At 40.2% G+C, this 25925-nt stretch overlaps 1 protein-coding gene across 1 annotated transcript in view; it reads left to right on the top strand.

The window, feature by feature from the left end:
- Nucleotides 1-25925, top strand: part of LOC135279493 (transcription initiation factor TFIID subunit 4-like) — a 146813-nt gene that overhangs the window by 75165 nt on the left and 45723 nt on the right. Inside the window, exon 13 of the mRNA XM_064386928.1 lies at nt 1601-1657. Within this exon, the coding sequence (XP_064242998.1) occupies nt 1601-1657 (57 nt within the window). The remainder of the gene's footprint in view (nt 1-1600; nt 1658-25925) is intronic.

Below are 25925 nucleotides of genomic sequence, written 5' to 3'. Positions count from 1 at the left end.
ACACAAAAACACTTGTAGATGATGTTGGAAGGTGAAGCTGATGTGCACACTGGAAGAGTTTAGCACATCTAAAAATCTCATTATTGTTTAATGTCACCCTGTGTTATCAGCACTGTGTTTTATAGGTTTTATATTGGCTGAAAAAAAAATAATCCCAATTCAAATAAAATCAACCAAACCCACAAAACCCACAAACCCACAAAACTGACAGGAGAAAGGATGCAGAATTCTGTGCCAAATCAAGCCAAGGCACTCTCCAGGCGTATCAAAAATAGTACCCAGCCCTTTTAAGCACAAGCCCTTAAAACCTATCTCCCTTTGGCTTTCTTAATGGATTTTTGAATTCTGACCAGAATATGGTATGAAATATTTAAACACTGGAAAAAAATCTGAGAGTATATAACTTTGCAAACAAATATTCTTTCAAGTTTCTGCCTTCAGCATAGCAACGAGCAGGGAATGACAGGTAGGAGAGGGCACAGACACTCCTAAAGGGTCTTGGGTAAATGATTCCACTTCAAATCTCAAAGAAATACTGAAGTAGAACTACCACATTTCTCAGGTAACAGCAATTTTCCATGGATGTCACAAGTTTTATTGCAGCTTCTTGTAACTTTGCAACATTTGCTGTATGCTGACCCATCACACATGTATAAAAGTATAATGAGTGTATTATCTGCCTCTTGAGTTTTGAATTCCATCAGTCTGAGAAGTGAGCACAAATATAAATTTAATGGTTTTTTAACATGTGGTAATAAAATACTCTGTGTCTAAAGAAATGTTACAAGTTGTTATTGTAATTAAATGATCTGCTTTTAGAGCTGTTGTTGGTTTTGAAGGAAAATACAAAAGTTGTCATTCAGCAATATTTATCCAGTTTTAAAATTTACAGTATTAATATTAGTAGTGCATGAATGGTTTTAACAGAGTGTATTTCTATGCTGTACTCAAAGTAAGTTCATATGGAATAGTAATATATTTATTATAAAGGTTTACCTTTTGGGAGGGCAACTCTACAATGGTTTTCTTCATGTTCTCTACAAAGAGCTAGATACAAGCTTAGTTGCAAATAGTAAATTTAAAATATGTGATTGTAAGGACTTAAATTAAAAAGTTTGCATAATGAAAAGGATGTAACTGATGCTCTTGGATGCTTGAATTTATTAGTATTAAATAATTGAAATTTAAACCTGTATGAAAACTTTCATGTTGACAAAAACATGGTTGGGTTGGGGTTTTTTGTTTTAGTTTGATTTTTTTCTTTTGTTTGTTTGGTTTTTGTTTTTTGTTTGGTGTTTTTGTTTGTTTGGTTTTGGGTTTTTTTGTTTTGGTGTTTTTTTTAAATTATTTGGGTTTATTTTGTTTTGGTGTTTTTTTTAAATTAATATCTTCACTATATCTCATTTACAAGTGAGCATTTAACCTCATTTTGGGTTAGGCTTCATGGGTTTGAAATTACACTTCTGTAAATTTAAGTGTCCCATGTTTGATACCTTGTATCCTGTTCCTATTTCTTTGCTATTTTTTAACTTACTGCAACAGATGAGGGGTTCTTAAACCATCTGTTAACCTTTTTTCCCCATTTTTTTTAAACATGTAGAGTCGCTCAAGGCAAGAAGACCCAGAGCAAGCTAGACTGAAACAAAAAGCAAAGGAGGTAAGCAGAGCTAGAGATCATTACACTTGACATTTCAAGGCTTGAACATATTAATTTTTTATGCCTTGCTACTTGTATATCGTTAATAAAAATCTGACTAAAAACTTTTTAGGATGTATTTGTTGCTTCGCCTTTGATCTTAATGTTTGCAAACTAATACATTAATACATGTGAAGCCTAAGGAGATTTTATAAGAGAATATTTCCATACATTACATTTTCATTTCCATTTTAGGTAGCTGTAGCTTTTGTTGGGTTGTTGATGACAGCAGCTCTAGATTTTGGTGGAAAATATATGCCTTTGTCTTTTTGTAAAATGTCGCTTTCTTAGAAATGTGCTACTTAACCATTTTGTTCTTGTAACATTCTTTCAAGTAATGTAATTGCCAATCATTTTCTCTATCCTGTGATTCAGTGGAGTGTTTACTCATTTGTCTAAATTACAATAATCCAAAAAATATCAAATAATTTCCCATGAAGCTGTGATGTGTTACTCTAAGAGTACCTTAATTTGCTATAAATGAGTGAGTGTCCTTTGCTTAAGGCATCTCATGCCTTAGGATTGGGTTGTAACTTAAATCAATTAGAAAGATTAAAATATCCATCAGTTGAAAGCAATTTCAGCAAAATGATGCCATTCTTTTTAGCCAGCTTGTTTGGATATACACATTAGCAGGTAATAATTATGCACTGGAAGGTAAGATATACAGAAAAATGCATATAGCAAGTCCTTTTGTATTGACCTGTTCTTCCTGTTTTGTTTCCCTCTTGGCAGTATTCTGGAGTCCCGTTAGCTACACAGATTTTATGTATATAACAGTCAAAAAAATCCAAATACATGGATGAGTTTTATTTATCTTCATTTCATTCTATGATTATGTAGTAAGACTTGCTGAAATGAGTTCTTGTAAACATTAGACCAGGCCTTACTGTTTCCAGATTTGGGTTTGTCAAGCAAGTACTGAAATGAAATAGAGTAATCAAGTTATTTGGCAGGAAAAGAGGCAGAATTTTAATAGTACTTGGGTTTTGTATGCAGCCAGTGTATTCAAAGAAAGAATCAGATTTCTGAGAGCAGTTGGTGGCAGGCAGAAAGGGCTGTTGAGCTGAGAGCTGAAGGTGCCGTGCTGCTGCTAGTGAGCAGAGCTGGGATTAAATGCATTGATGCTGCATCAGTGTAGCTTTCCTGGGCATCCATTGGAAACTTGAGGAAGTGAGACAGGTCTCTAAGGCAGGTGTTGCAGTGCTCAGGCTGGAGCAGCTGCGGGGCTCTGGCGGTGCCGAGGCCGGGAGCCCGAGGGCGGCAGGCGAGGGCTGGGCGAGCACCTCTTCAGGGAGTCCCTGGAGGGCTTCGGGCACACGGGCTGTGCTGCCACTGCTGCCTTGGTCTGGCCACTGCAGGAGCTCCTTAGAGGAGCTTCGGGCACACGGGCTGTGCTGCCACTGCTGGCTTTGTGTGGGCACTGCAGGAGCTCCTTAGTGCTTTGGGCATCTGGGCTGTGGTGGCAGTGCTGGCTTGGTGTGGGCACTGCAGAAGGAGCTCCTTAGAGCAGCTTCAGACACCCCAGGCTGTGGTTCCAGTGCTGGCTTGGTCTTGCCACTGCAGAAGGAGCTCCTTAGAGGAGCTTTGGGCACACCAGGCTGTGGTTGGAGCTCTGGATTTGTCTGGCCACTGCAGAAGGAGCTCCTCAGTGCTTCGGACACCCCAGGCTGTGGTGGCAGTGCTGCCTTCATCCAGGCACTGCAGAAGGAGCTCTTTAGAGGAGCTTTGGGCACCCTGGGCTGTGGCTGCAGCTCTGCCTTGGTCTGGGCACTTCAGGAGCTGCATAGAGGAGCTTTGGGCACCCTGGGCTGTGGCTGCAGCTCTGCCTTGGTCTGGGCACTTCAGGAGCTGCATAGAGGAGCTTTGGGCACCCTGGGCTGTGGCTGCAGCTCTGCCTTGGCCCGGGTGCTGCAGGAGCTCCCCAGCCTGGCTGCTGCAGGCTCTGCCCTCGGAGCTGCTCGCCCAGCCCGCTCACAGAAATGCATCAGCTGCTGGCACCACTGAAATGGAATTTCATTCTGCATGTTTGAAGCTATAAGAAATGTCTCTGGTTTTAGTAATCAGGGTTCTAAAGCTCCAGAGACTTTCACTTAGATACTGACATTTAGTTAGTAAAAACGTTTTCTTTTACAAAGGGGACATGGTACTAGCAAGATATTGTTTTAAGATTGTTCATATTTTTTCTGCACTGGTTATTGGATATAATGACATCTTAAATTACTGGCATTGCCAAAATAAAAAAAAAAAACCCAAAACATTTTATAGTATAAAAGGTTGATTAGAAAAACTGTCTTTGGCATGGATTTATCATTTGAAATTAGAAGTTTAGAATTATTGCCAACAAAAATGTAAATAAATTCAAAACTTCGCTGCCAGCTGGGCTACTCTTACATGTGTTTATGACCTATAGCTGAGAGAGAAATTGTGTTTCTTTCAGCTTTTGTCTAAGCTGATAAATAAAATACTGCCAGCTTCAATAATAAACTGGATTTGAAGCTGTGATTCCATGATTTGTGTCTTGAATATTGCCTGAAGACCTTTGTTGCCCAGATGTTCTTGTGGCCCATAGTAAAGTGGTGTTAGGTAGTGTTTTAAAAAACACCAAGAGGGCACCCAAGAAACCTGCAGCTCTTCTAGCTTGTATTACTTGTTTGATTGCAATGATATGATTGCAAGATAGCTTGGTTTTTCATTCCAGCAAAACAGCCGGAAATACCATTATTATGTTCTGAAAAATGGATAATGGCTCAGGCTTTAATCAGTTTGAACAGGGACACTACTGACAGAAGTCAGAGAGAGAAAGTGAAGTACCAAAAGAAGTAACTCGAAGTCTTAAAGTCTTCTAAATCTTTCCTTAAAAGGAAAAAACTATCCAAAACATTGAAGGAACTCTGGAAAACGCTGTCTTAGAATGCAAAATAAAAGTACTAATAGAAGGATAATAGGATGAAGAGGAAAGAAAGAAAAATAGAACAGGGTATTCATTCCAAAACATTCTCCTTCATGGATATTTTGGAGTCTTCATTCTGTAACGCTCTGTTTTTCTTCCGAATTTAAGAAAAAAAACAAGATTAGCTCAGCTTCTTTCACAGAACATCTACCAGTTGAAAGATTCCTTCTTGCTTCTTAGTGCCATAAAGACAATGTAAGTGGAATCCTTTGAACACATTTTAAAATTAATTTGATTAGGTGAAGATTATATTTTTTCTCTGTAATTCTGTCTTGATCCATTCATTAGCCATTCTTCAAACCGTATTTTTTAACCCATATTGGCATAAATCAGGTTTAAACTGCATTTAAATACTTACCCAAACAAAGGGAAGCCCCATTATTGCAGAGACAAGACATAACACTCAGGTTTCATTGGCAGCCAGACCCGTGCTGTTTTAGTTAAGGCAGTGCAAACCCACTCTGATTTCAGTCTGAGTGACTTATTTTGCTTTGGTATTAACCTGTTTCTAATGGACTTGAGTGAAAGCAGTGGCAAAATGTACCTGTGGAGGATTGTCTTGCTCAAAACTCTCCATTTGCTTTCACACTTCTTATGTGAAGGTGCAGCCTTGGTGCAGCCTTTTTCAGTGGACAGCATGTGATTGTTTCAATGGTAAACCTGTTTAATAAACTACTGAAAAATATTTTTCATTCAGAGTATTTCAGGGAAAAATTAGGCTTTTCAGCTATTACTTTGTTGCATTGCTTTGTAACAAATTCTGATATGTCTGACTTGGTACAACTTAATGTAAGAAATAGCATCATTTGTAAGCAGTGTCTGTTTTTTTGGAAATTATATAACTTTCCTAATTATTTTTCTAATTAATTGTTTTAATTTACTTTTAAATAAATTGTTTTAATCAATAATAAGCAGGACATTAATAATCAGTGGAGTTTTTCATTTTAGCCAACACATAGTTAAGTTTTTGCAGAGACTGCTGTTGAAGAGTGCTTAGAAAGTCACTGAAACTTTAAGTTTTGCTAAACTAACCCTGATAAGCTACAATGAACAAAGCATGACTAAAACTTTTTAAATCAAGTTTTAGGAAATACACTGATTTATGTAGTCTAGAAGTCACAAATGTAAGTTAAAGAAATTATGAATTCTCTAATTTCCTTAAAAAGCTTCATTAAATAGAACATAAAAGAAGCCATACAGCTGACAGCAGGCATAGATCAAGATTAGAAATATCTGAGTCAACACCTAGTAATTAATGGTAGAAATGGTTTAAAGGAGAGGCATGGATGGTAAGATCCTTAACATCCATTCTGTCAGGGGTATTCTGCATATCAGGGTCTGTTGCCTAAAAAATGTTTTAATTTAAAAGTCAGCTGAGGTTGATCCTGAAAGGTGAACTTGGTTCAAATTTTTGTGTCATCACCAACCAAGAATATGGCACAATAATGAGTAAACCAGACCCCATAAATGTCTGGGCATGTATGCAGGCCCCAGATCAGGTTAGATAACCCCCACTGGAATCTGTTCTCAGATGTGCTCATCAGCAGTGCAAGGGAAGTCTCTGGCCTGTTGGTATTCACACAGAAACCTTCAGGTGCTGGGGGAGGCACCGGGCAGCCCTCTGTGAGTCCCTGCCAGCAGAGCTGGCCCGTGGGCAGGTCCTGTATGGTTCCCTGGCCAGGAGCCTTGGAGTGCTGGGTCCTGCAGGGGCACAGCAGGCACAGAGAGGCTCTTCCATTCTGGGAACCACTGGCCTTGGGTGCTGCCTTCCTCCATCTGCAGTGTCCTCTGCAGCAAGAGCCTTGCTGGGCTGAGGTTCAGACTTTGACCTGTCCCCTTTTCTGAGTTCTCTGCAGTAAAATTTGGGGCTGTTAGCAGGTGGAGTTCCAGAAAAAGCTATAGGATCCTTCTCTTCAGAATAATGAAATATGTACATCCTATGATGTATATGTTATGTGGTTCTAGCATTGCCTTAGAGGTTTTTAATCCCCCAGAACTTGTAGCAGAATTACTGAAACTCCAGCATCGTGTACTTAGTGGCTACAATAGAAAAGGTTTTACACTAAATAAGTTCTTGTCACCACACTAATATTTATGTATCAACTCAGTAGGAGTGGTTTCTTTTAAAATATTTAAATGATAGTTTACTCTAGTTATCATAATTACTGAAAATGAAAAGCAAATGAAAAGGATTTTGCTTTGTTTGGCAAGTTCATTTATTCACCTTTTCAGCAAAGACAAAGTCCTTAAATATTTTACTGCTAAAGCAGTGTCTCAGTGATGAGAAGTCTAAGTAAGTTTCTATTTTATCATGCCTGACATAAAAATATTGATCCAAAAGCAACAATGTTACCTCAATTGCTTTCTTATAGCACAGTTCACTGAGAAGTGGGGCAGTTGAACAGGAAATTTAAGTTAAATTTCCACGTAGCTCTCTATCCCATCTGTGTGTCAGTAAGTGGAAAGAAGGAAAAGCTATTAATGTGATACCTGAAGTAATGATGAAGCAATGTTTAAGCAACACTGGTTCCTCAGAACAGTTATTTCATGAATAGTTTTCTGCATCAGGTTACCAATGCTGCAGCTGTGATACAGAAGGAGTGCAAGCATTTTTTTCAGTACATGTAGAAAGTCAGGTAACAGTCACTTTTTTCTATACTTCCCCTGTACCACAGGTCTGTTTGTACTCAGAAAAATGCTTTGACCATCCCCATCTGGTTTAAGCTGGATTTGGCTTTAGAGTACAAGATTTTTTCTGAAGTTACAGAGTTGCTGCAATGACCTAAAATGTTAGTACTAAACTTGCATCTCAGAGAGGAGTGGTCCAGTCTCACCAGTCAAAATACTTTCCTGGAAGTCTTGCTGCATTTTATTAAGTTTACTGCTTGTGTTAGCTGTGGGTTCTTTTCCTTTTAGCAGATATTACTTTAGATGTACAGGTATATTATGGTAACAGTCCCACATTCTGATGACTGAAGTTGATTATAAAACTTATAACCAAGGACAAAAGAGGAATGGCATTACATTTGCATGTGCAGATGGTGCTGGGGAAACAAGACAATCTATATCCAGTAATAAGTTTATTACATATGGATCTTGGTGTGTAAGTCTTCCACATTTCCTGTGTTTCCAAGGATGAGGTACTGCCTTGTGCTGAATTCTGCAAGTCCTGAAGAACTTTGTACAGTAACATTCTTACTGTTCAGCAGAACTTCCTGCATATGTCTTTGTAAAATTGAAGGTGATGACGATTCCACCCTGTTCTCCTGGGCTTAGAGCAGAAGTTGTGTCAAATTGTCTGGCTGAAGTTGAAGTGTGTTTTCACTCTTGCTGTACAGAGAATCAGAAACTGGATAATTGACAGAAAAATGCTGGGGGATCAGAGGAATGGCTATGATATCTTCCAGCTAAGTCAAATTACTTATTCCTGCTTAGGTAAAATGTATATTAATTAGAGCTGAGTCAAGGACTGGGGTTTTTTTGTCTTCTCTCTAACCCAAGCTTGACCCAAGCTTATCATATTAGCCTACCACAAATCTAAATTAAATCCAATGCTGTCCAATGTAATAATTTTCTTCTAGAAAATCGAGTTGGTGGCATTCCGTAGTGATGTATTATTCCAGCATACACATACTGCCCAGCTCTTGTTTAGTTAACATGAATGCTTATTTTTCATGACTGATGAAAACTGTTGGGTTTAGCATTCTTAAAGGGAAATGCTGTTTTACTGATAGAGGAGCTAAATACACAGCCATTTTTAAGTAACAAACTTTTTTTATACCACCATCTTTATAGTATAAAGTAAGAACAGTCCTTTATCTTTGTTTATACTTGCTACCTAGAAAACAAGTCTTTAGAACTTGGTTTACACCAGTGTGAGTGCCTTGTGTGAGAAGGATCCATGTTCTGTTCCTCACAAAGGTCTGTGGGAGGCTTTGCCAGGGAGGAAGCAGGAAAAATGAGGTTGCACAGCTTGGAGAGCAGGGGCTTATGCAAAACAAAATGGGACAGTGAGCATGGGATTGTTCAGCCTGGAGAAGAGCAGCTTCAGGGTGACCTAATTGTGACCTTCCTGTACCTGGAGGCAAGATGCAGAGAGACTATTTACAAGGGCCTGGAGCAACAGGACAAGGGAGAATGGCTTCACACTGACAGAGGGCAGGGTTAGATGAGACATCAGTAAAAAACTCCTCCCTGTGAGGGTGGGCAGGCCCTGGCACAGGGTGCCCAGAGCAGCTGGGGCTGCCCCTGGATCCCTGGCAGTGCCCAAGGCCAGGCTGGATGGGCTGGGAGCAGCCTGGGACAGTGGAAGGTGTCCCTGCCCAGGGATGAAAGGATCCTTAAGTTCCCTTCCAAGCCAACCCATTGTGGGGTTCTGTGGGTGTGACAAGAGAAAGGAACAAGAAAGCTGTCCATTCAAGCATTGTTCCTTGTTTAGCTGATGTCTCACTGAGTATTTGAAAGGTTTCAACCTTCAAATTAACCCAACAGCGATGTAATTTCCTTAGATCCTGTATGACAAGTGTATTTGTCCTGGTGCAACATGCTGTTTGAGGCTTTTGCAGCTATTCACAACCGATGAAACTGTGATTTTCTTACCCTGCTACCAAAAGGGTTCCCATTTAGTGCATGGGGGGCATGCAACTACTGAGAGTTGTATACACCTGTGAAAGTTGGCTTTTCTTTTTGTGATTATTTTTTTTTCTCATGCTTCCTAACAAAATTGTAATTGTGTACTCTTATTTTTCAAGTAAAACTAGTGAGGAAGAATCAAGACTCATTTTCAAAATAGAGTTTAGCTCTGGTATGAAATATATTTGGATTGTGCCAGAAGAGCAGTACCTATTACAAAGTCTGCTCTACCTAGTGAATTTTATTTTTTAAGGCAAAAAGGTGGTAGGGAAGGAGAAAGTCATCCCTGTTGTCTCCATCACCTTCCAGCACACACACCCTGATGGAGTCCTGCCTAACACAACACAAGGTTGTTGAAATAAGGAGCTTCTCGTTATACAGCAACAGGGCTACTTAAAAGTGAATTTCCAGAACTTGAGTTTAGAATGGTAAAAGCTTTTTGCAGAGAATTGATGAAGCTGAAGGTGACTTTGCTCTTCTGAATTTCACCAAAATACTCCAGCAGGAACTTCCGCTTGTAAAATGAATTTTTTGAAGGTGGTAACAATAGAATCTTCAGACCTTCAGATCTCCTGTAGTTTTCCTTCCATGTCTGTAGGAATAACCAGTGCTACTGCTTTTTTATTTTGAACAAGCAGAGGGTGGCAACCCCCTGTTTCTAATACCTTTAGGATGCCTGGATAGCCAAGCTTGGTAAAAGATAAGGGGGCTATTCTTTTCCATGTTTGGCGTGCAAGATTTGTGATAAGGGTGGTTTGAGTTTTCCTGTCCTGAATACTGACAATTGCATCCAGAGGTTCCAGAAGAAGCAGCAAGGAATGCATGCAATTGGTACTTCCTTTCCTGGAAGAATTTTTAAAATTTTAAAAAATCTACTCAAATATAAACGTACACATTTTCTGTGTGTGTGTATATATATATATACACACCAGCTGAGTTTGTGCAAGGGAGAGGTCAAGACTGAATTTGCAGTTCTCCTTTTGCTTCAGTGGTATTCTATCTAAATATGGGTCTTCCTCAGGTAGAAACAACCTTGTTAAGAACAATTTATCACACTGGCATAGACGGGGGAAAAAAGAAAAAAAAGCTGTTTGGAGCAAGCTGTGAATGTGGAAAAATCACGTAACTGTTTTATCTGAACACTGCAACAGATTTACGTTCGTGCTAATTTGGCTGAATAACCACACTTTAGTATATGATTGCCTGTTTAATAAGTAGAGGGCAGCAAATGTCAGCTGTGTCTGCTTGTCAGAAACTGAGGAGGTTGCTTGGACAACAACATGAATTATTATTTAGATGATTTTGCCCCTTAGTCAAGCCTGCTCTACTCCAGAGCAGCTTGCGGGGGTGGGGGAGGTCAAGGTGTATTTAGGCTCAAGCCTGCAGGGCAAATTTCCCCCATCCCCTCTGTGCGCGTTGGTTTCTTTCTCCAAAACAAACCTGAATGAGGGCTTTAATTCTGCTGCCGAGCTAACGTGTTTGTAAGCCCTGTTTGGCAGCCTGGAGCGCCCGAGGCAGCCACAGCTGCCAGCTTTCATCTGCCCCCGGATCCTGCGGGGCCGCGTCACATGCACTGCCCCCGGGCACGGAGGCGAGGAGCCCGGCTCCGAGTGCCCCTTCCCGAGGGTCCCTGTCTGCTGGGGCTGCTCATCCCGGCTCCGAGTGCCCCTTCCCGAGGGTCCCTGTCTGCTGGGGCTGCTCATCCCGGCTCCGAGTGCCCCTTCCCGAGGTTCCCTGTCTGCTGGGGCTGCTCATCCCGGCTCTGTGCCCCTTCCCGAGGGTCCCTGTCTGCTGGGGCTGCTCATCCCGGCTCCGAGTGCCCCTTCCCGAGGGTCCCTGTCTGCTGGGGCTGCTCATCCCGGCTCTGTGCCCCTTCCCGAGGGTCCCTGTCTGCTGGGGCTGCTCATCCCGGCTCCGAGTGCCCCTTCCCGAGGGTCCGTGTCTGCTGGGGCTGCTCATCCCGGCTCCGAGTGCCCCTTCCCGAGGGTCCGTGTCTGCTGGGGCTGCTCATCCCGGCTCTGTGCCCCTTCCCGAGGGTCCCTGTCCATCCTGGGGCTGCTCATCCCGGCTCCGAGTGCCCCTTCCCGAGGGTCCCTGTCTGCTGGGGCTGCTCATCCCGGCTCTGTGCCCCTTCCCGAGGGTCCGTGTCTGCTGGGGCTGCTCATCCCGGCTCTGTGCCCCTTCCCGAGGGTCCCTGTCCATCCTGGGGCTGCTCATCCCGGCTCTGTGCCCCTTCCCGAGGGTCCGTGTCCTTGTGTCCCTGCCCCGGCTCCTCTTTGTGAACAGTCCGGGTGGGTGTTCATTCTGTGCTCTCACGAGAATGCATTTGTTTGTTTGCAATGTGTACATTTCATAGAGCACACTGCTTTTCATAAAATCTGGCATCTGTTTCTAACCTGGTAGTGGAAGATGAAAGAGTTCATGGGAGCACTGTTAAAGCAAAAGTTGAAATGCAGTAGTGAGATTTTAAAGAGAGAGTAATTTAAAACTTCCTTGGCAGTCCGTTTTTGAGAATATTTAATACCATTAACAGTGGGGTAAAAAGTGTTCATTTTGGTTAACTAAACTAAACATTTCATTTGAGTTAACTAAACTCAACATTTCTCACTGTAGCTAGCTTTTATGCAGCTCTTCTCTAAACTACAAGCTATGTGGCTGGGCAGTAACATGCAGGGGTCATGAAAGGTGGGTTAACATCTATTTCCTACTTTTAGTTTAGTCTTGTCGTTCAAAAATACTGTGTCAGCCTGTGAAAGAGTTACATCATCTTAGCTGAATAATGAGATACTGCTCAACATACCTTGAAAAAGTAGTTATCCTGCAGCAGTAGTAGTAATCTTTTAAATAAATAAAATTTCTTATTGTCATTCACAATATAGACTGTTTCCCCCTCAAATAGTTTTGTTAAAGGTAGGTATGGTTCTAAAATGTAAATACTTGAAAGGTATTAATGTATTTTTAATGTTATTGAGCAGTTGAGTAATGATTTGTAAGAGTTTTGGTTTTGTTTAGTATTACAAATTGCTGCTGAATTGGTGCTTAACTTCTAGATTTCCATGGAAATTGTCATAAATACCTGATTTCCTGGAATGAGAAGATATGTTATATGCATTTATGCTGATCAGTGTCTGTACACTGAGGTGTTACAGCTTCCTAAAAACTGCTACCTCAGTATTGGGTAGGGTTGAAGGGAAGCAAGTTGAAAAGCAGTGTGGTACAATTACAGTTCCTGTGTTTATTGGCTCTGCACAGCCATGAGGTACAGAGCAGCCTCTTACACCACTGTGTCCTTTCCCTCCACAAGTAGAAAATATATTTATATCCAGAACAGACATTTATATTCTTGAAACAGAAATAACACCCTGTAGATTCTGAAGATTTCTCTTAATGACCAAAAGCCATATTCATGTGGTGAGGCGCTTGAAAATCTATTCTTTAAAAAAAATTTAAATGGGAATAATAAAAATATTTGTCCTGGCAAAAGTGCTCATATCTGGCAAATGTGGCAGATAATTTAAGTAAGCTTTAGGAAAGTGTCAAAAATACTCAATGCGAAAATAAAGCATAAGTGCTAAAATCAGGTGTTAATTGTGTTCAGAGAAGCAGAATGTTCACTCCACTAGAAACATACTAGAGGTGAAATTGGTGAGAAGAGAGTGTGTTTTTATGAGAAATAGGATAATTTTGCTTATTTATGTTCAAAATCTATGTTTAAATTCTGGGAAAGTGTGACAGAGAGCCCTTAGTCCTAAGGGAGCCCAGCCCTTGGTGGCTGTAGTGGGCACTGCCAGCTCTGGGCAGGTGAGGTGGGCTCTCCTCAGGGGTACCTGCAGAATTTGCAGGATGTCTGCCCTGCCTTAGTGTGACAGGCAATGGTTGTGGAGCTTACTGAATACACATCATTACACTACATATACTGCTGTTCAATTAAGTCAACTGCTTTCAGCTTCCTCTTTTGAGGAACAGTAATTTTATATTCAGCAAAATTGTTCCCTTTTAATAATGGTCTGTCACTAGCATTTGCTAGGCTTTCCTTCTTGAGCAGTATGCTCAGGAATCTCTTGTGTGTGTCAGAAAACAAAAGTATGGGATGATTTCTTCCTCCATCTAAGAAATAAGTGTTTGCATCTTTTTGCTGTTTTTACCTTTTTAGTGACTGTAAGATAGAGTGATACAGACCTTCAGGTTGCATGGAAACACCTAAGGAATATGGAGCTCACCCTATGAGCTTCTGTAATTAAGTCTCAGATTGAAAACTTGTTCCTTATTTTAGGGTGCAGAAGTCAAGCAATACTCTGAATTTTAGCAGAGAAAGGTAACTTCAGGCCGTGGGAGACTGGCAAAGTTTCCTGAGACCATTTCTTTATCCCAGTTTTGTCAATGTTTAATCTGGTAGTTGACATAGAGATAAAATATGCTTAACTATTGAATTAAACTTCTGTGTGTTTTGTGTGCAGTCATGGTGCTCAGTACAAGGTGCTGGGTTTCAGTAATATGTGACAGTGTTCTGCTCTGTATATATTTGATTTGGACAGAGAGCTACTATAATATTTGAATACCTTGTACATTGTTATGCTATCTAAAATGCATATATTTCTTAAATTTGTCAGTGGATGCTTCTGTTAACGTAGTAATATATGGTGATTTCTGTGATCTGCTCAGCTACACAAAAGAAAAAAATCATGAATGTACATTTCATAAATATCCTCAGGTAATTTTAGCTGAGGCTTTAAAAATAATTTCTCAGTTAAAAAATGTTCATCTGTCCATCCAGCTATGGGGAGAAATAATTTCTGGGAAGTACTGAAATTTGAAAAACAAACATCCTAAATCCAGTGGCTAAGGAAATGTCTGCCTTAGCAGGCATGCCAGCATTCAGGAATGCTGAGGACATGTGGTAGGCTATGTAGCAAGTATGAGAATGATCTGACTGTTCTGTGTTGGAGATTTTTAGTTTTGCCCTGTCAAATAAAATGCACGTCTGAGCGCATTTTTGCTCCTGTTACTTTTTAAATCTGTGTCCCTTACATTTAAATGTTAAAATTGAATTCTTCTGCCACAGCACTGTAGCTATGGAATAACTCTGTTGACATCAGTAGCAATATTAAAAACAAACAGAATTTGTCCCTCTGGTGTTAGATATAATCTCATATCCTTGCAACTCCTGTGGACAATTAGGATTTATTGTTATCAGCTGCACCTAACATTTTTGCTTAAATGCAAAATACTTTTGCAGTTGTATATATAAAATAACCTGTGTATGTGTGTGCAATTTATCTGAAAATCAACTGCAGCCAATCACATGTTGTGATTTTGCATTGATTTCTGGGGGTGCCTGTCTGGTGTCTGTTGGTTTCGTTGCTGAAGGTGCACCTGAGCAGAGGAGGGGTCTGTGCAGGAGGTGTTCAGCCTGAGCAGCACTCCCTGAGCCCAGCTGAGTGCAGCAGGGTGGGGTGGCGAGCGAGCAGCGCGGTGCAGAGCCCGTGCTCTGCTCAGTGCTCTGTGCTACAGTAAGCGTTTGTGACAGGCTGTGTGCTGAGCCCTTCCTGCCTGCATATGGCCCAGCAGAGTTCACTTGTTAGCACGTTATCCATTGTGCCTTCATGTTAACAGAGGATACTTCCAGCCTGGCTTTGGAGCTGTCCTGGGCTGAGTGGGGTCTGAGAGAAGTTGGGAAGTGCACACAGACAAGAAAGGAAAAACGAGCACAGCAAGCAGTGGTGATCCCAGTGTTCCCCTTGTCATCCCTGGTAGTGTTTACTGTGAATTTAAAACCATTTTGAAACAGCTGGCTAGTTCTGTAATGGAACATCATTAAATATTCTTCAAATTTCTGGCCAAAAAACAACCTTTAAGGGCACGTAGAACAATTATTTCTGTGGGGACAGTATTTTAATTCCCGTATTTTTAAAACTGGACTGGGTTTTTTAGACATTAGGATTTTGAACATCAGTTTTAGAACATAATGAAGTTTTACCCATCTACCTTTGCAATTTGAACAGGAAAGTCAATTTTTCCCCCCCCAAGATTTTGAGAAAGAGGAGTCTGTAATGAGGATATGATCTATAGTTCTGCTTACTTATGATAATATGCCAAGGAATAGAGAGCAAAAAACATAGTGGAGTTTGTCTGTGAAGAATTATATTCTGCTGATGGTGACACACATTTTAGGCTTGTAATATGTTGAAGAATTGTAAAAATCTAAAACAAAGTTTCAATATGCAATAAATTGAAAATTAATTAACCCCCTTGTGTTGTTTTGAAGATGGGATGAGTGTTTTTAGAAAAAGCAGAAGGAGGAGTGAAAGATTAAAAATATTTTACTTGGAAAGAGGAAGGTAAGGAGGTACATTTTAGATCATCTCATTTCCTTTCTAATGCAAATCTGATTCTCTGATTATTCACTTATGTTATTTATTCTCATATAAAAGGTAGAAATTATGACATGTTGGGAATGTAGGCATTTTTTATACTGCAATAATAGTGCAACTATTGCACTCCTTTCATCTATTGGTGAAAAAGGATTTCAAGAAAAAATAATTTTGAATAGAACTAATTAATGGATTCTTAAAGTCCTAAGCGTACAATGTAACTGCAGTTCTTTAAAGCAGAAAAACAAGAGAGAAAACAAATAATGCCCCTTGAGCAGATGCTTATTCACGTAGGATAAGTAGTCTTTGATTTTGGAGAGGTGGTGTGACTTGCAGTTGGAAACCTTGATTTGTGTCGTTATTTATATCTGCAATAAATGAGGAATAAGCATAAAACACGAAAAGGAAAATTAAGTATTATGCTAGTTCTCTTGCTATTTTATTTACACGAAATAGGCATTTTTTAATGGTGTGTTGCTGTGCCTTTTGTTGACCATATCTGTGCGCCAGGTCTGTCTGCTTGTTTCCATTGGCTTGTCATGTTCACTAATTAGGGAACTGCTGCATGATTCACCTTGTTAATTAGAGGGACTTGCACACAAAGGCCCTTCGGGCAGTGCGAAAGAAGAGCCTAGCACTAGTGCCCTGAGAAAGCTGCAGCCTGTGAAGTAATTCTTCTCATCTACCTTCTATTTTTTATTTGAAATGAATAAATCATTGAGATTTTCCTTGTGGAGTGAGAATGCAAGAATTCACATCTTTCTAAGATGTAAATTATATGTGATCAATAGAAGGGGATGACTACTGTATTGTACTTACAAGATTCCCTAATTTACTACTTGTCAGTGTCTGAGAAATTGCTTGAAATATTTTGTCCCCACACTGTGCTGCGTTGTTCCCTTGATCTGCAGCACAAATGAGCGGTAGCGGTTTTGCTATAGTTCAATCTGAAATAGAAAATATGTAGATTATTTAAATTCAAGCTTGTTTTGCATCCCCAGTGGAACTTCCATTTTACAAGTGAACCCCCAGCACCACCCCCACAACTTTTAAGGGGAAGAAGGTGGTGGGTGTGTGGCTATTTTTGTTCCCGGTGCTTTGCTGTGCCTCAAACCTCACTTTCCAGCAGAGTAGCATACTTGCTGTATTGTGTATTCTTTAGTTGGATATAGTTTCAGAATAAATTAAATTTGTTTTTGTCATGTCACTTAGAACTTGATCAAACCACAATCCAGACTGCAGAAGAGGAAATTGTGTTAAAAGTGCACAACCAGTCGCTACACTGCACATTTCCCATCTGTTTATGACACTTCAGACATTAACTCCAATGCCATTCTCTCTAACTATTTGATTAAAATTACTTATTACAGCCAAATGATTTTTAGTAGATTGCTACATTCGCCTCATTTCCTCAAATGAGGCTGGCAGTTTCAAGATGCAGATTTCCCATAAGAATGCTAGAGGACTGGTATCAAAATCTGGGCATTTTCTTTTGGAATAATCTTGTTAATAAAGCCTCTTACTAGAATTTCTGATTAACTGCTCTTTTAAATGCACTTAAAATTTCTGCTATTCTGAAGTTTTGTGCTAGTGGAATGTAGCGAGAGAAATTTCACCAAAAAATAGAAGCACTTATTTGGAAAAAAATGGGGAAAATGGTTCAGGCTGATGTGAGATTTTATGGTTTGAAATACTGTCACTCTTGACTTCCAGGAAGATGAGATCTTCCTGAGTGCCTTGGTCTTCAGCTGGCTTCATTGATAGACCAGCCAAGAACTTCCTCCATCTTCTTGGTGCAATTCTGGTGTACTGGTTTTTAATTAATTCAGATTTCAAGTTGTGGCAGAGATGAACAGAAATAGAAGTAACCAAAGGCCGTGCTCTGCTTGAAACTCCTGATGCACAGAGAAGATGGTGCAGATAAAATTCCTGAGCAGACTCCCCTAGCTCTGACACAAACTTGCAGCAGCCATGGAGAGTTCTCACCATCCAAATAGCTGTTGTATTGCTCGGGACATGATGGGAGATTCTTTGAAGGGTATTTTCAGAAAGGTTTCTTGGATACCCACCATGTGAAAAGCAGAGCAGTTGGTACACGTTCTAGTCCAGCACTGAGCACTGGGTTACAGTGGGCAGTAACCTTTGGGATTACTGCTTGCACTATTATATCCAGTGCATGATTTTAGAAAAGCTCACTTTGAGTATCCTCCCACTGTTCCTGTCAGTTGTCCCAAAGCCACAGCTCAACAGGTTTCCTGCTCTTACTGCTTCAGTCTGTAACTCTCGACATGACCGAGCTCCACTCAGGCTTTCGCTGTGTGCTACATTCCCTGATCTTGATTCAAACATCAGTTTGAGTTCTCACACAGTGTCTTACTTTAGGGAGAAAGGAGAAGATCCCAGAAATCTGGGGAGTATAGTAAACCCCCACTTAGATGAGCAAAGGGCCTGGGAAAACAGCTTATCCCATCTTGGTTGCCAGAAGTGAAGATGAGAGTGAGGATGTTCCACTGGGTGCTCCTGAGCTGAGGAGCCCCCGGGTGAAGCCACTGAGCTCTTGGGCTCATGTTCTTCCCACCCTTACTGATGCTGTCTCGTGTCCTTTGAGGAACAGCTTGACAAGATTGGTGATTGTCCATAATTGATAATTGCTCTGCTCCAAAATAAAGTTAAGACTGGTAATAACAAAAGAACAGATCTTAGGGGATTTTTTTTCAGAGTTTTTTTCTGATCTCACTACAGGTAAGTTACTGACACTCCAGTAAGTTGCCAGCTCTAGTAGTGCTGACCCTTCCCACTTGTCTATGCCTCAGAAACCCTTGGCTCAGATTTGGCTTGGCAAATCTGCCACACATTCTTACAGGACATAACAAATATAAAGGTTTAAAACAGATGTGTCTCCAGCTTAGCAGAGGAGAGCCTGGAACTGGTGCTACTGGAGAGAAATTGTTTGAGGAATAGTATAATCAAAACCAGAGAAATTGTACTGGAGCTCAAACAACAGGTTCTGAGGAGTGAAGGGATGTAATGATTAAAGTTACTGGAAGGACAAAAAATCCATTGTTGTAGAACTCTTTCAGAGGTGTTTGAGGGATAGCTTCCTTAAATATTTATTATACCCTGTGTTACTCCAGATAGGAATATGTAGCTTAAGAAATAGTTGGACTGTTGCAGAAATAAATGTGTTTCAGTTAATAAATAATTAAATAATAGTGCATTGTCTTTAGAAAATCAAAAAGTGTAACCCAGTATGTTAAAAATTGCAAGAGTTGAAAAGCAAATCTCAAATTTTTCATGCTTTTGATTTTTTAATAAATTGTTAAGGATACTTCTAAGAAAATTAAACCTGTGGCTATATATATATATATATATATATATGTATATATCAGTTCAGACAGTATGTAGTCTTTAGTAGTAAAGGGATAAAATTGTAGATGTAAGGATAATTGTTTTTAAAATCCCATTTAACTGTGTAATGTACAAGACTGGAGAAAATTAAAATTAAGGCTTTTTATTTCTGGGAAAAATAAAAACGAAAGGCAGGATGCACCTGGCATTTTCTGTATCAGAGTTTGACACATTGTCTTGAAAGTAATAGGGCACGTTTAAATGGAAAATTTGAGTAAACTTATAAAACATAATGAAATTAGATGTAACAAACAGGAATGTCTGTTGTAGGAAAGATGCTTGGTCCAAAGTACTCCAGTTAAGATTCCAGAACTGTGTTCAGATGCTTATTATTTTGAGAAGCAGTCATCTTGAGGCTGAAACATTCCCAGCTTGGTCTTTGCCCAGGGTGATTTTTTCCTAACACTATGCAATAATTTCCAGCCGCTGTTAAAAGTGTGTGGGTAAGAAAAAAGAAGAAATTCCTCCCACCAAAACCCAACAGACAAACACCTTTCACAATAAAGAAAAATCTTGATCTAGTTCAGATAGATGTGCAGCCATTGCAAGGGACAGCTGGAGCTTTTACTGGCTTGTGGGAGAACACTTGGGAGGGAGCAGCATCCAGCTTTGTACTGAACAAAATTAGATACAATTTGTCAGAGCTGTGAATGTTTAAAAGTCTCACAGAATGTGTTTGGTGATGACCTGCTGTTACACAGGTGAAACACCTCTGGTGTGGCATTTTTTGCAGTACTTCAGTGCTTGGAGCAGTTCCTTACCAGGCACTGGGGCTGTGCTGACCCTGAGACATTTCAGAGCCAGAGCAGGGCTGGGGGACAGCACAGGGCTGCTGCACACTCGAGCTGCTTTGCAGGGCTCCCTGAAATTCACTGAGGCACCCATCCTTCTTCATCATTGTCCTGGACTTCTTGAGGTTCCTGCCAGCATTTTTAATGAGGTTCATTTTTAATTGCACCTTCTGTTGTGGGCATCTTAGGACATGTGTAATGGTTCCGCATTTCAGGCACTCCTCAGCAGAAAAGATGTTTTTCCAGGGGGTGTAATCACTGTCCAAGACTGATAGATACATGTTACAGAACCATCAATTAAGACAAGTTTTTCTCAGCATATGACCCTGTTATCAGGAATTAAGCCATTCATCGCAAACAGAATTAGGAGGGATTTCCATTGATGCCTATTGGCTAGAAATCAATGCTTAAATCATTGTTTATATGATCTTGCTTTCATCAAACATTTCTGCCACTTAGCACCCTGTGTTGCCAGGTTCCTCTTCAGGGTGCACTCTGCCTGTCCTCACCCGTGAATGCTGTTGATATTTATAGCTTCTGTGGGGCTGTGGAGCCTCCTCTCATTTCTCCTTAGGTGGTGTTTCTGAGCTAGGCTGGGAATTGTAAGTAGATAAAATGTAGATCCTGGTGGACTGAGTTGGCTCTGTGACTACAGAAACTTACTTCTACAACTTGGCTTCTATTCCCTTATCAAATCCTATATTGGCAGTGTTTAAACATACATGACTACTTCCTTAAGCTCTTTTTTCTTTATCTTCACAATCATCTCTGTGTCTCTGTCACTGGGTTATTTTCCTTCTAGGCCAAAAAACATCCCTGAATTCTGCCTGTAGGCACAGAACCACCTCCCTGACCTTTCTCTCTCTCATGTGATCCTACTCCCTCTTCTCCCTTTAATTTTTGAACGTATTTATATGTAGACTAGAATTTTTAAGAGTTTCAGCTGTCTTCTTACTTTCTGATCATATGGAAGGAAATTGCTCTTAGTCCATAGCACCTAGACCCCATACTCATATTTTATCTACCTCCCTGCTTTAGACAAAGTTCGCTTCTGTTTGCCTGGGTTTTGCCTGACAAATAAGTGCATTCTTGGTTTTTGGAAATTACTAAACCTAGCTTTTAAGATCTAATGTTGATACTTCACATAGACATATGGCTGTCTTCCTTGTGGCATATGGCTTGTGGCACTTCTTTTTTAAATACCTAAATGTATCATAACAAATAATGATCTACAGAAAACAAACTAAAATTCTAGAACTTCTCTGGTTAGCTGCACTTTAATAAAGTGGTGAAGTAGTGTTCTTTCTGTGGTTTTAATGCTGTGCCACCATCACAAGAAAATGTCAGTGTTCAAAATAATGCTTTGTTCTATGGTGTAGTTTTCATCAAATGAGAGACCTCCCATGCTAAAAATACATTTGGATCTGATAAGGAGTAAGGAAAAGTACCTAATTCGTAAGCATTTTTCTTGTATAATATATTGGAATATTTGTTTGTGTTTTAGATAAATATTTTTACTTTTTTAAAAAGTTAATTGTTGTTAATGAGTGTGATTCTGAATTGAAGCATTGTTTTCTTCCCAGAGGGCAGAAATTTTAATATGCTATTGATAAATATATCCATATGATTTGTGATAAAGGCAAGTTAAAGAAAAATTTTGCATCAGGAGCCCAATATGAAAATAAGAGTGTGAATAAATGCAGCTATCAAAGAGTTGCATCTTGTTGGTTATGTAGTGAGTTAGATTCATTTTGGGTAAATCACGTTAAGTAACAGGAAATTATTTTACCAGCATCTACAGATAGTAACAGGTGCTTCATTTGTTTAAATATCCAGTAATTAGTAAGTGGCTCAGTTAGAAGATAAACTGTATTGTAGAAACAAGCTGCTTTGTTAACTTTAAAATATAATTGATCATGTAAAGTCAGAAGCCTAAGTAGCTTTAGTTTTATAGGTACTTTTCAGAGTGATTTCAAACACTGAATGTGGTGACATTCAATTCCTGTTATTCTCAGTGCTGAGAACTCAGAGGGTGGTTACAGTGGAACCAGGTAAGCAAAGCTGGTAGCAAAGTCATTTCCATTGACCCAGAGGATGTGAGTCCAGAGTACTCTGGGGAGAAGAGCCTTCACAGGCCAGGCTGTGCACTTGGCCTCTGGTGCACAAGGTGCACTGTCCCCTCTTCTGAACCAAGACAAGATACCGCTTTTGTAAAAAAATATTTTGAACAGAGATTACAATTGGGGGTAATATTTTTCATGAAAAGGCAGATGATGGGTAGGAAAGAGACTGGTGCAGGTAATCTGGTGTTATCCATGAAGAAACAGAAATATGTGACTTGGAAAAATAAGATAAAGTTTTAATAGTAGTATGAAGAAGCCAACAATGGTGGGTTAAAGTGTAGTCTGGGATCTTAAATAAAGTCTCCTCAAATATCTTGCTAGTAAGTATCCATAAACTGCAAAGATGTTTTCTTGTAAGCAGGTATGGCTAATAGTGTGCGAGAGGCTCTCCTCTCAGCTGGAATACACAGAATCAGTATCAGGATCATAACTCTTCTGATTATTTTTAAATGTCATTTTATGATTCTCTGCTTTCAGATGAGCTTTAAAGAAAGCCTAAAAAAACACCAGTGATGATTTATAAAAGATTGTTGAGAATTTGTGCAATACAGTATTTATCAAGTATTTTCAACACTTCAGCCTTTATGTTATAAAACATCAGGACGCTGTGATCTCACTGATGATGTGTTTGATGTATTAGAAATCTTTTGATCAGCATTCATGAAGGGTACATAAGGTTATTCTTTCCTGCTGTAGTTTACCACAGTGTGTGCTGTTGAACCAGTATCAGGAACTGTGTTGTGTTTCTGTCTGGATCTTTTGTACCTGGCAGCATATTCCTTATTTGTATTACAGGAATGTCTGTTCAGCCCACTGGGGCTTGATGATAAGTGAGGCACATAGTGGAGGAGGATCCTCACCTGGAGAGCCTATGGCAGACATGGACAGGCTGGGTGATGTGGGGTGAGAGACACAGGGAGGTGAAGAATGAAGTCTTTGCAGAATTCACCCAGTGTGGGTAGAACAGAGCTCAGCTCCTTTGGCTCTGTCTGTTGAGCCAGGTGTCCTGTCAGGGGATAAATTACAGGTAGTGGAAAATCTTGTGCATTTGTCAAGATTAGTATATGATACCAAGAACCATCTTCAATTTTTTTCACTGATCAAAAATAAAAGACAAAGAACCTGAGGAATAGATGAGTGCCAAGCTTTCTGCAGATTCTTGAAGCTATTCCATAGTTTCTTGGTAAAACCAGTTTGCAGGTTTCAAAGTGAGGGCAAGATTTATCCCACTATGGGAAATTTAGAGAAAAGGCACATTTTGCTTTACAATTTACATGTGCAAAAATTCTCAACAAGAGGCACTGTGTGCTGATATTCCATGTGGAAACAGCCAGGGTATAGTGTAGTACAGGTAGCACAGAGAGCCAACTAAGTATTAGCTTCTGTGGGTTTGAAAATGGTGACTTTGGATAAGACACTGATACAATATTCATATAACCTTTGCATAATACCAGTTATCTGTCAGACTGTATTTCTGACCTGCACCTCCCAGGAAGCGAATATTTACTCCAGTGCAAAATTTCTTATTCTGCAGAGCTTGACAACTTCGTCTGAGATCACTCTAAGCCAGTTGGCCCTTGCTTAAATATTCATCAGACTTCTGATAATTGTGATAACCCTTGTAGGCTGGCAAGCAAGGCAAATTAGCAAAAAGATGATTGATCTTTTTTTATATGCAGTTTTATCTTCAACCTTTCCTGGATATATGTTATACTATAGTAATAATTTCTTCTCTAAGGTATTTGCCAGTATCTAGATTTGCACATCTATTTACAGTTGCCTTGAAGCCTCATAATTACAATACAGCTGAAATGTCCATTTTCTTTCCCTGACTACAAATAGGGATCAATCGAATTTTAAATGACTGCTTACGGGCTGGCTCCCGATCATGACCTTTGTAAATGATTAGAGCTCACCACTGTTGCTATCTACCTTGAAAGGGTAAGCGGGCAGCTCTGCCTAACTGGCATTTAATCTGGAAGAGAGCCAAAGATATTTGAGCTAAAAACCTAATAGGAGTTGGCAAAGAGAAGTATGTATAGACCTTTGCACTATTATTGAGATATTTTTCTACATTTCTTTTTTGTAGTTAGGAAATTCTTTTACCCTGTAGATGAGAGATGTATTTTTAGATAATGTAATACTGGAGTTATGATAATAACTGCGCTTGCAAAATATATAGCATAAAAGTGTGAAAAATGAGTTTTCAAACTCTAGATGACTGCATTCAATTTTCTGAAGAATATGAAGATACAAAATGGTTTCGTTTGGTAGGGATCTTAGAGGTCTTCCTGTTCATCCCTTGCCATGAGCAAGGGGTGGTGTTTCTAACTCTAATGGGATTTCAAACTCTAAATGACTGAATTCAATTTTCTGAAGAATGTGAAGATATAAAATGGTTTGATTTGGAAGGGATCTTTGAGATCATCTTGTTCACTCCTTGCCATGAGCAGAGACATTCTTTACTGTCCCAGGTAGCTCCAGCCTTGGACACTCCCAGGGATGGGACAGCTGCAGCCTGTGCCAGGAGCTCAGCACCTCCCAGGGAAGGATTTTGTCCTTGTATCTAATCCAAATCCACACTCTTTCAGTGTGAAGCCATTCCCTCATGTCCTGTCACTCCAGGCCCTTGTCCAAAGTCCCTCTCTGTCTTCCTTGTCAGCTCCCTTTAGGCACTGGAAAGCCCCAGTGAGGTCTTCCTGGGCCTTCTGTTCTCCAGGTTGAACATTCCCAGTTCCAGCTCAGTGCTGGTAGGATGCTGGGGCTGTGTTTGGTCCCAGTGTCCACATCATGGACAAAGGTGGGAGAAGTGCCCGTGGTGGCTGACAGTGGCTGAGTGTGAGCCAAAGTGTGCCCAAGGGACAAGAGGCCAAGGGCACCTGGCCTGTATCAGCAGCAGTGTGAGCAGCAGGACCAGGGCAGTGCCTGCCCCTGTGCTGTGCCCAGCTCTGGGCCCTGGTGCCCCTCTCCTGCTGGCTTCAGCTCCTTGGTGCTGCCCTCCAGGGCTCTCTGGGTCACCTGCCACCCCTCCCCTGGGCTGTGCTGGGCCCTGCCACCATCACCTGGAGCTTGAAACACTCCCAGGGCAGCCTGTGACCAGAGCTGGTCAGACACAAGAGTGTGGCTGCCAAAAGAATTCATCTGAGAACTGCACTGAAAAGAGGCATGAGGTAGATCTGCTTTTTCTGGACAGAGGTGGATGGAGAAAAGAAACTTCACACTGGCAAGTTTTTGCTTAAACCTCCTCCCCTTTTAGCATTGGTTGAGATAGTTCAGGTCCTGCTTTTATGTGCAGATCATGTGTAGGTAATGGCTGAGGCACTTCTATCTCTGCTTGTCAGTTCAGTTTTATTTTAATGAGGAATTGTGCCTGTATCATTCCATGTTTTTATTGCCACCACTGAATTTCTCGAGGTGTTGTTCAATGCACTGCTGCTGAAGTGGGAATGAGAGTGACATCAGTGGGGTTAGAAAGGAAACACTTCTCAGTTTATTGATAGATTTTGCAAACCCAAAGTTTTGAGATTAATAGGAATTATTGCTAAAAATTATGAATGCTTTTATCTAATTAAGATAATATGCTGTGTTGCCTAATCAATTATTCTTGTGTGGTATTGATCAGAATATTTATTAAAATATTAGTGTTCCTGGAAACATGACCCATGTCATTAACACTCTGAAAGAATTATACAGTTTGTAGTGAATATGCAATCTTGCCTCTCTGCTGGCCAGAGCACTTTCTCCTATTTTCTGTAATGTGCTATATTGTTACATAATGCAGCTGGCAGCTGCTTCAAACTGGTCAAATGTGTTCTTATCTAAGCCCAGAAAGCACTTGTAAAGTCAGGTTGTAAGGTTTTGTGTCAGCATTACCTTTGGCTAGCATTTAGATAGAAATATCATATTAATTTAAATGTTTTTTAATAAAACATAAAGTATATTTGAAATTTA

The sequence above is a fragment of the Passer domesticus genome, chromosome 12 (genome assembly GCF_036417665.1).
Source record: "Passer domesticus isolate bPasDom1 chromosome 12, bPasDom1.hap1, whole genome shotgun sequence".
NCBI classification, from domain to species: domain Eukaryota; kingdom Metazoa; phylum Chordata; class Aves; order Passeriformes; family Passeridae; genus Passer; species Passer domesticus.
The sequence above is the reverse complement of the archived record's forward strand: the minus strand, read 5'-3'. Positions and strand labels throughout refer to the sequence as shown.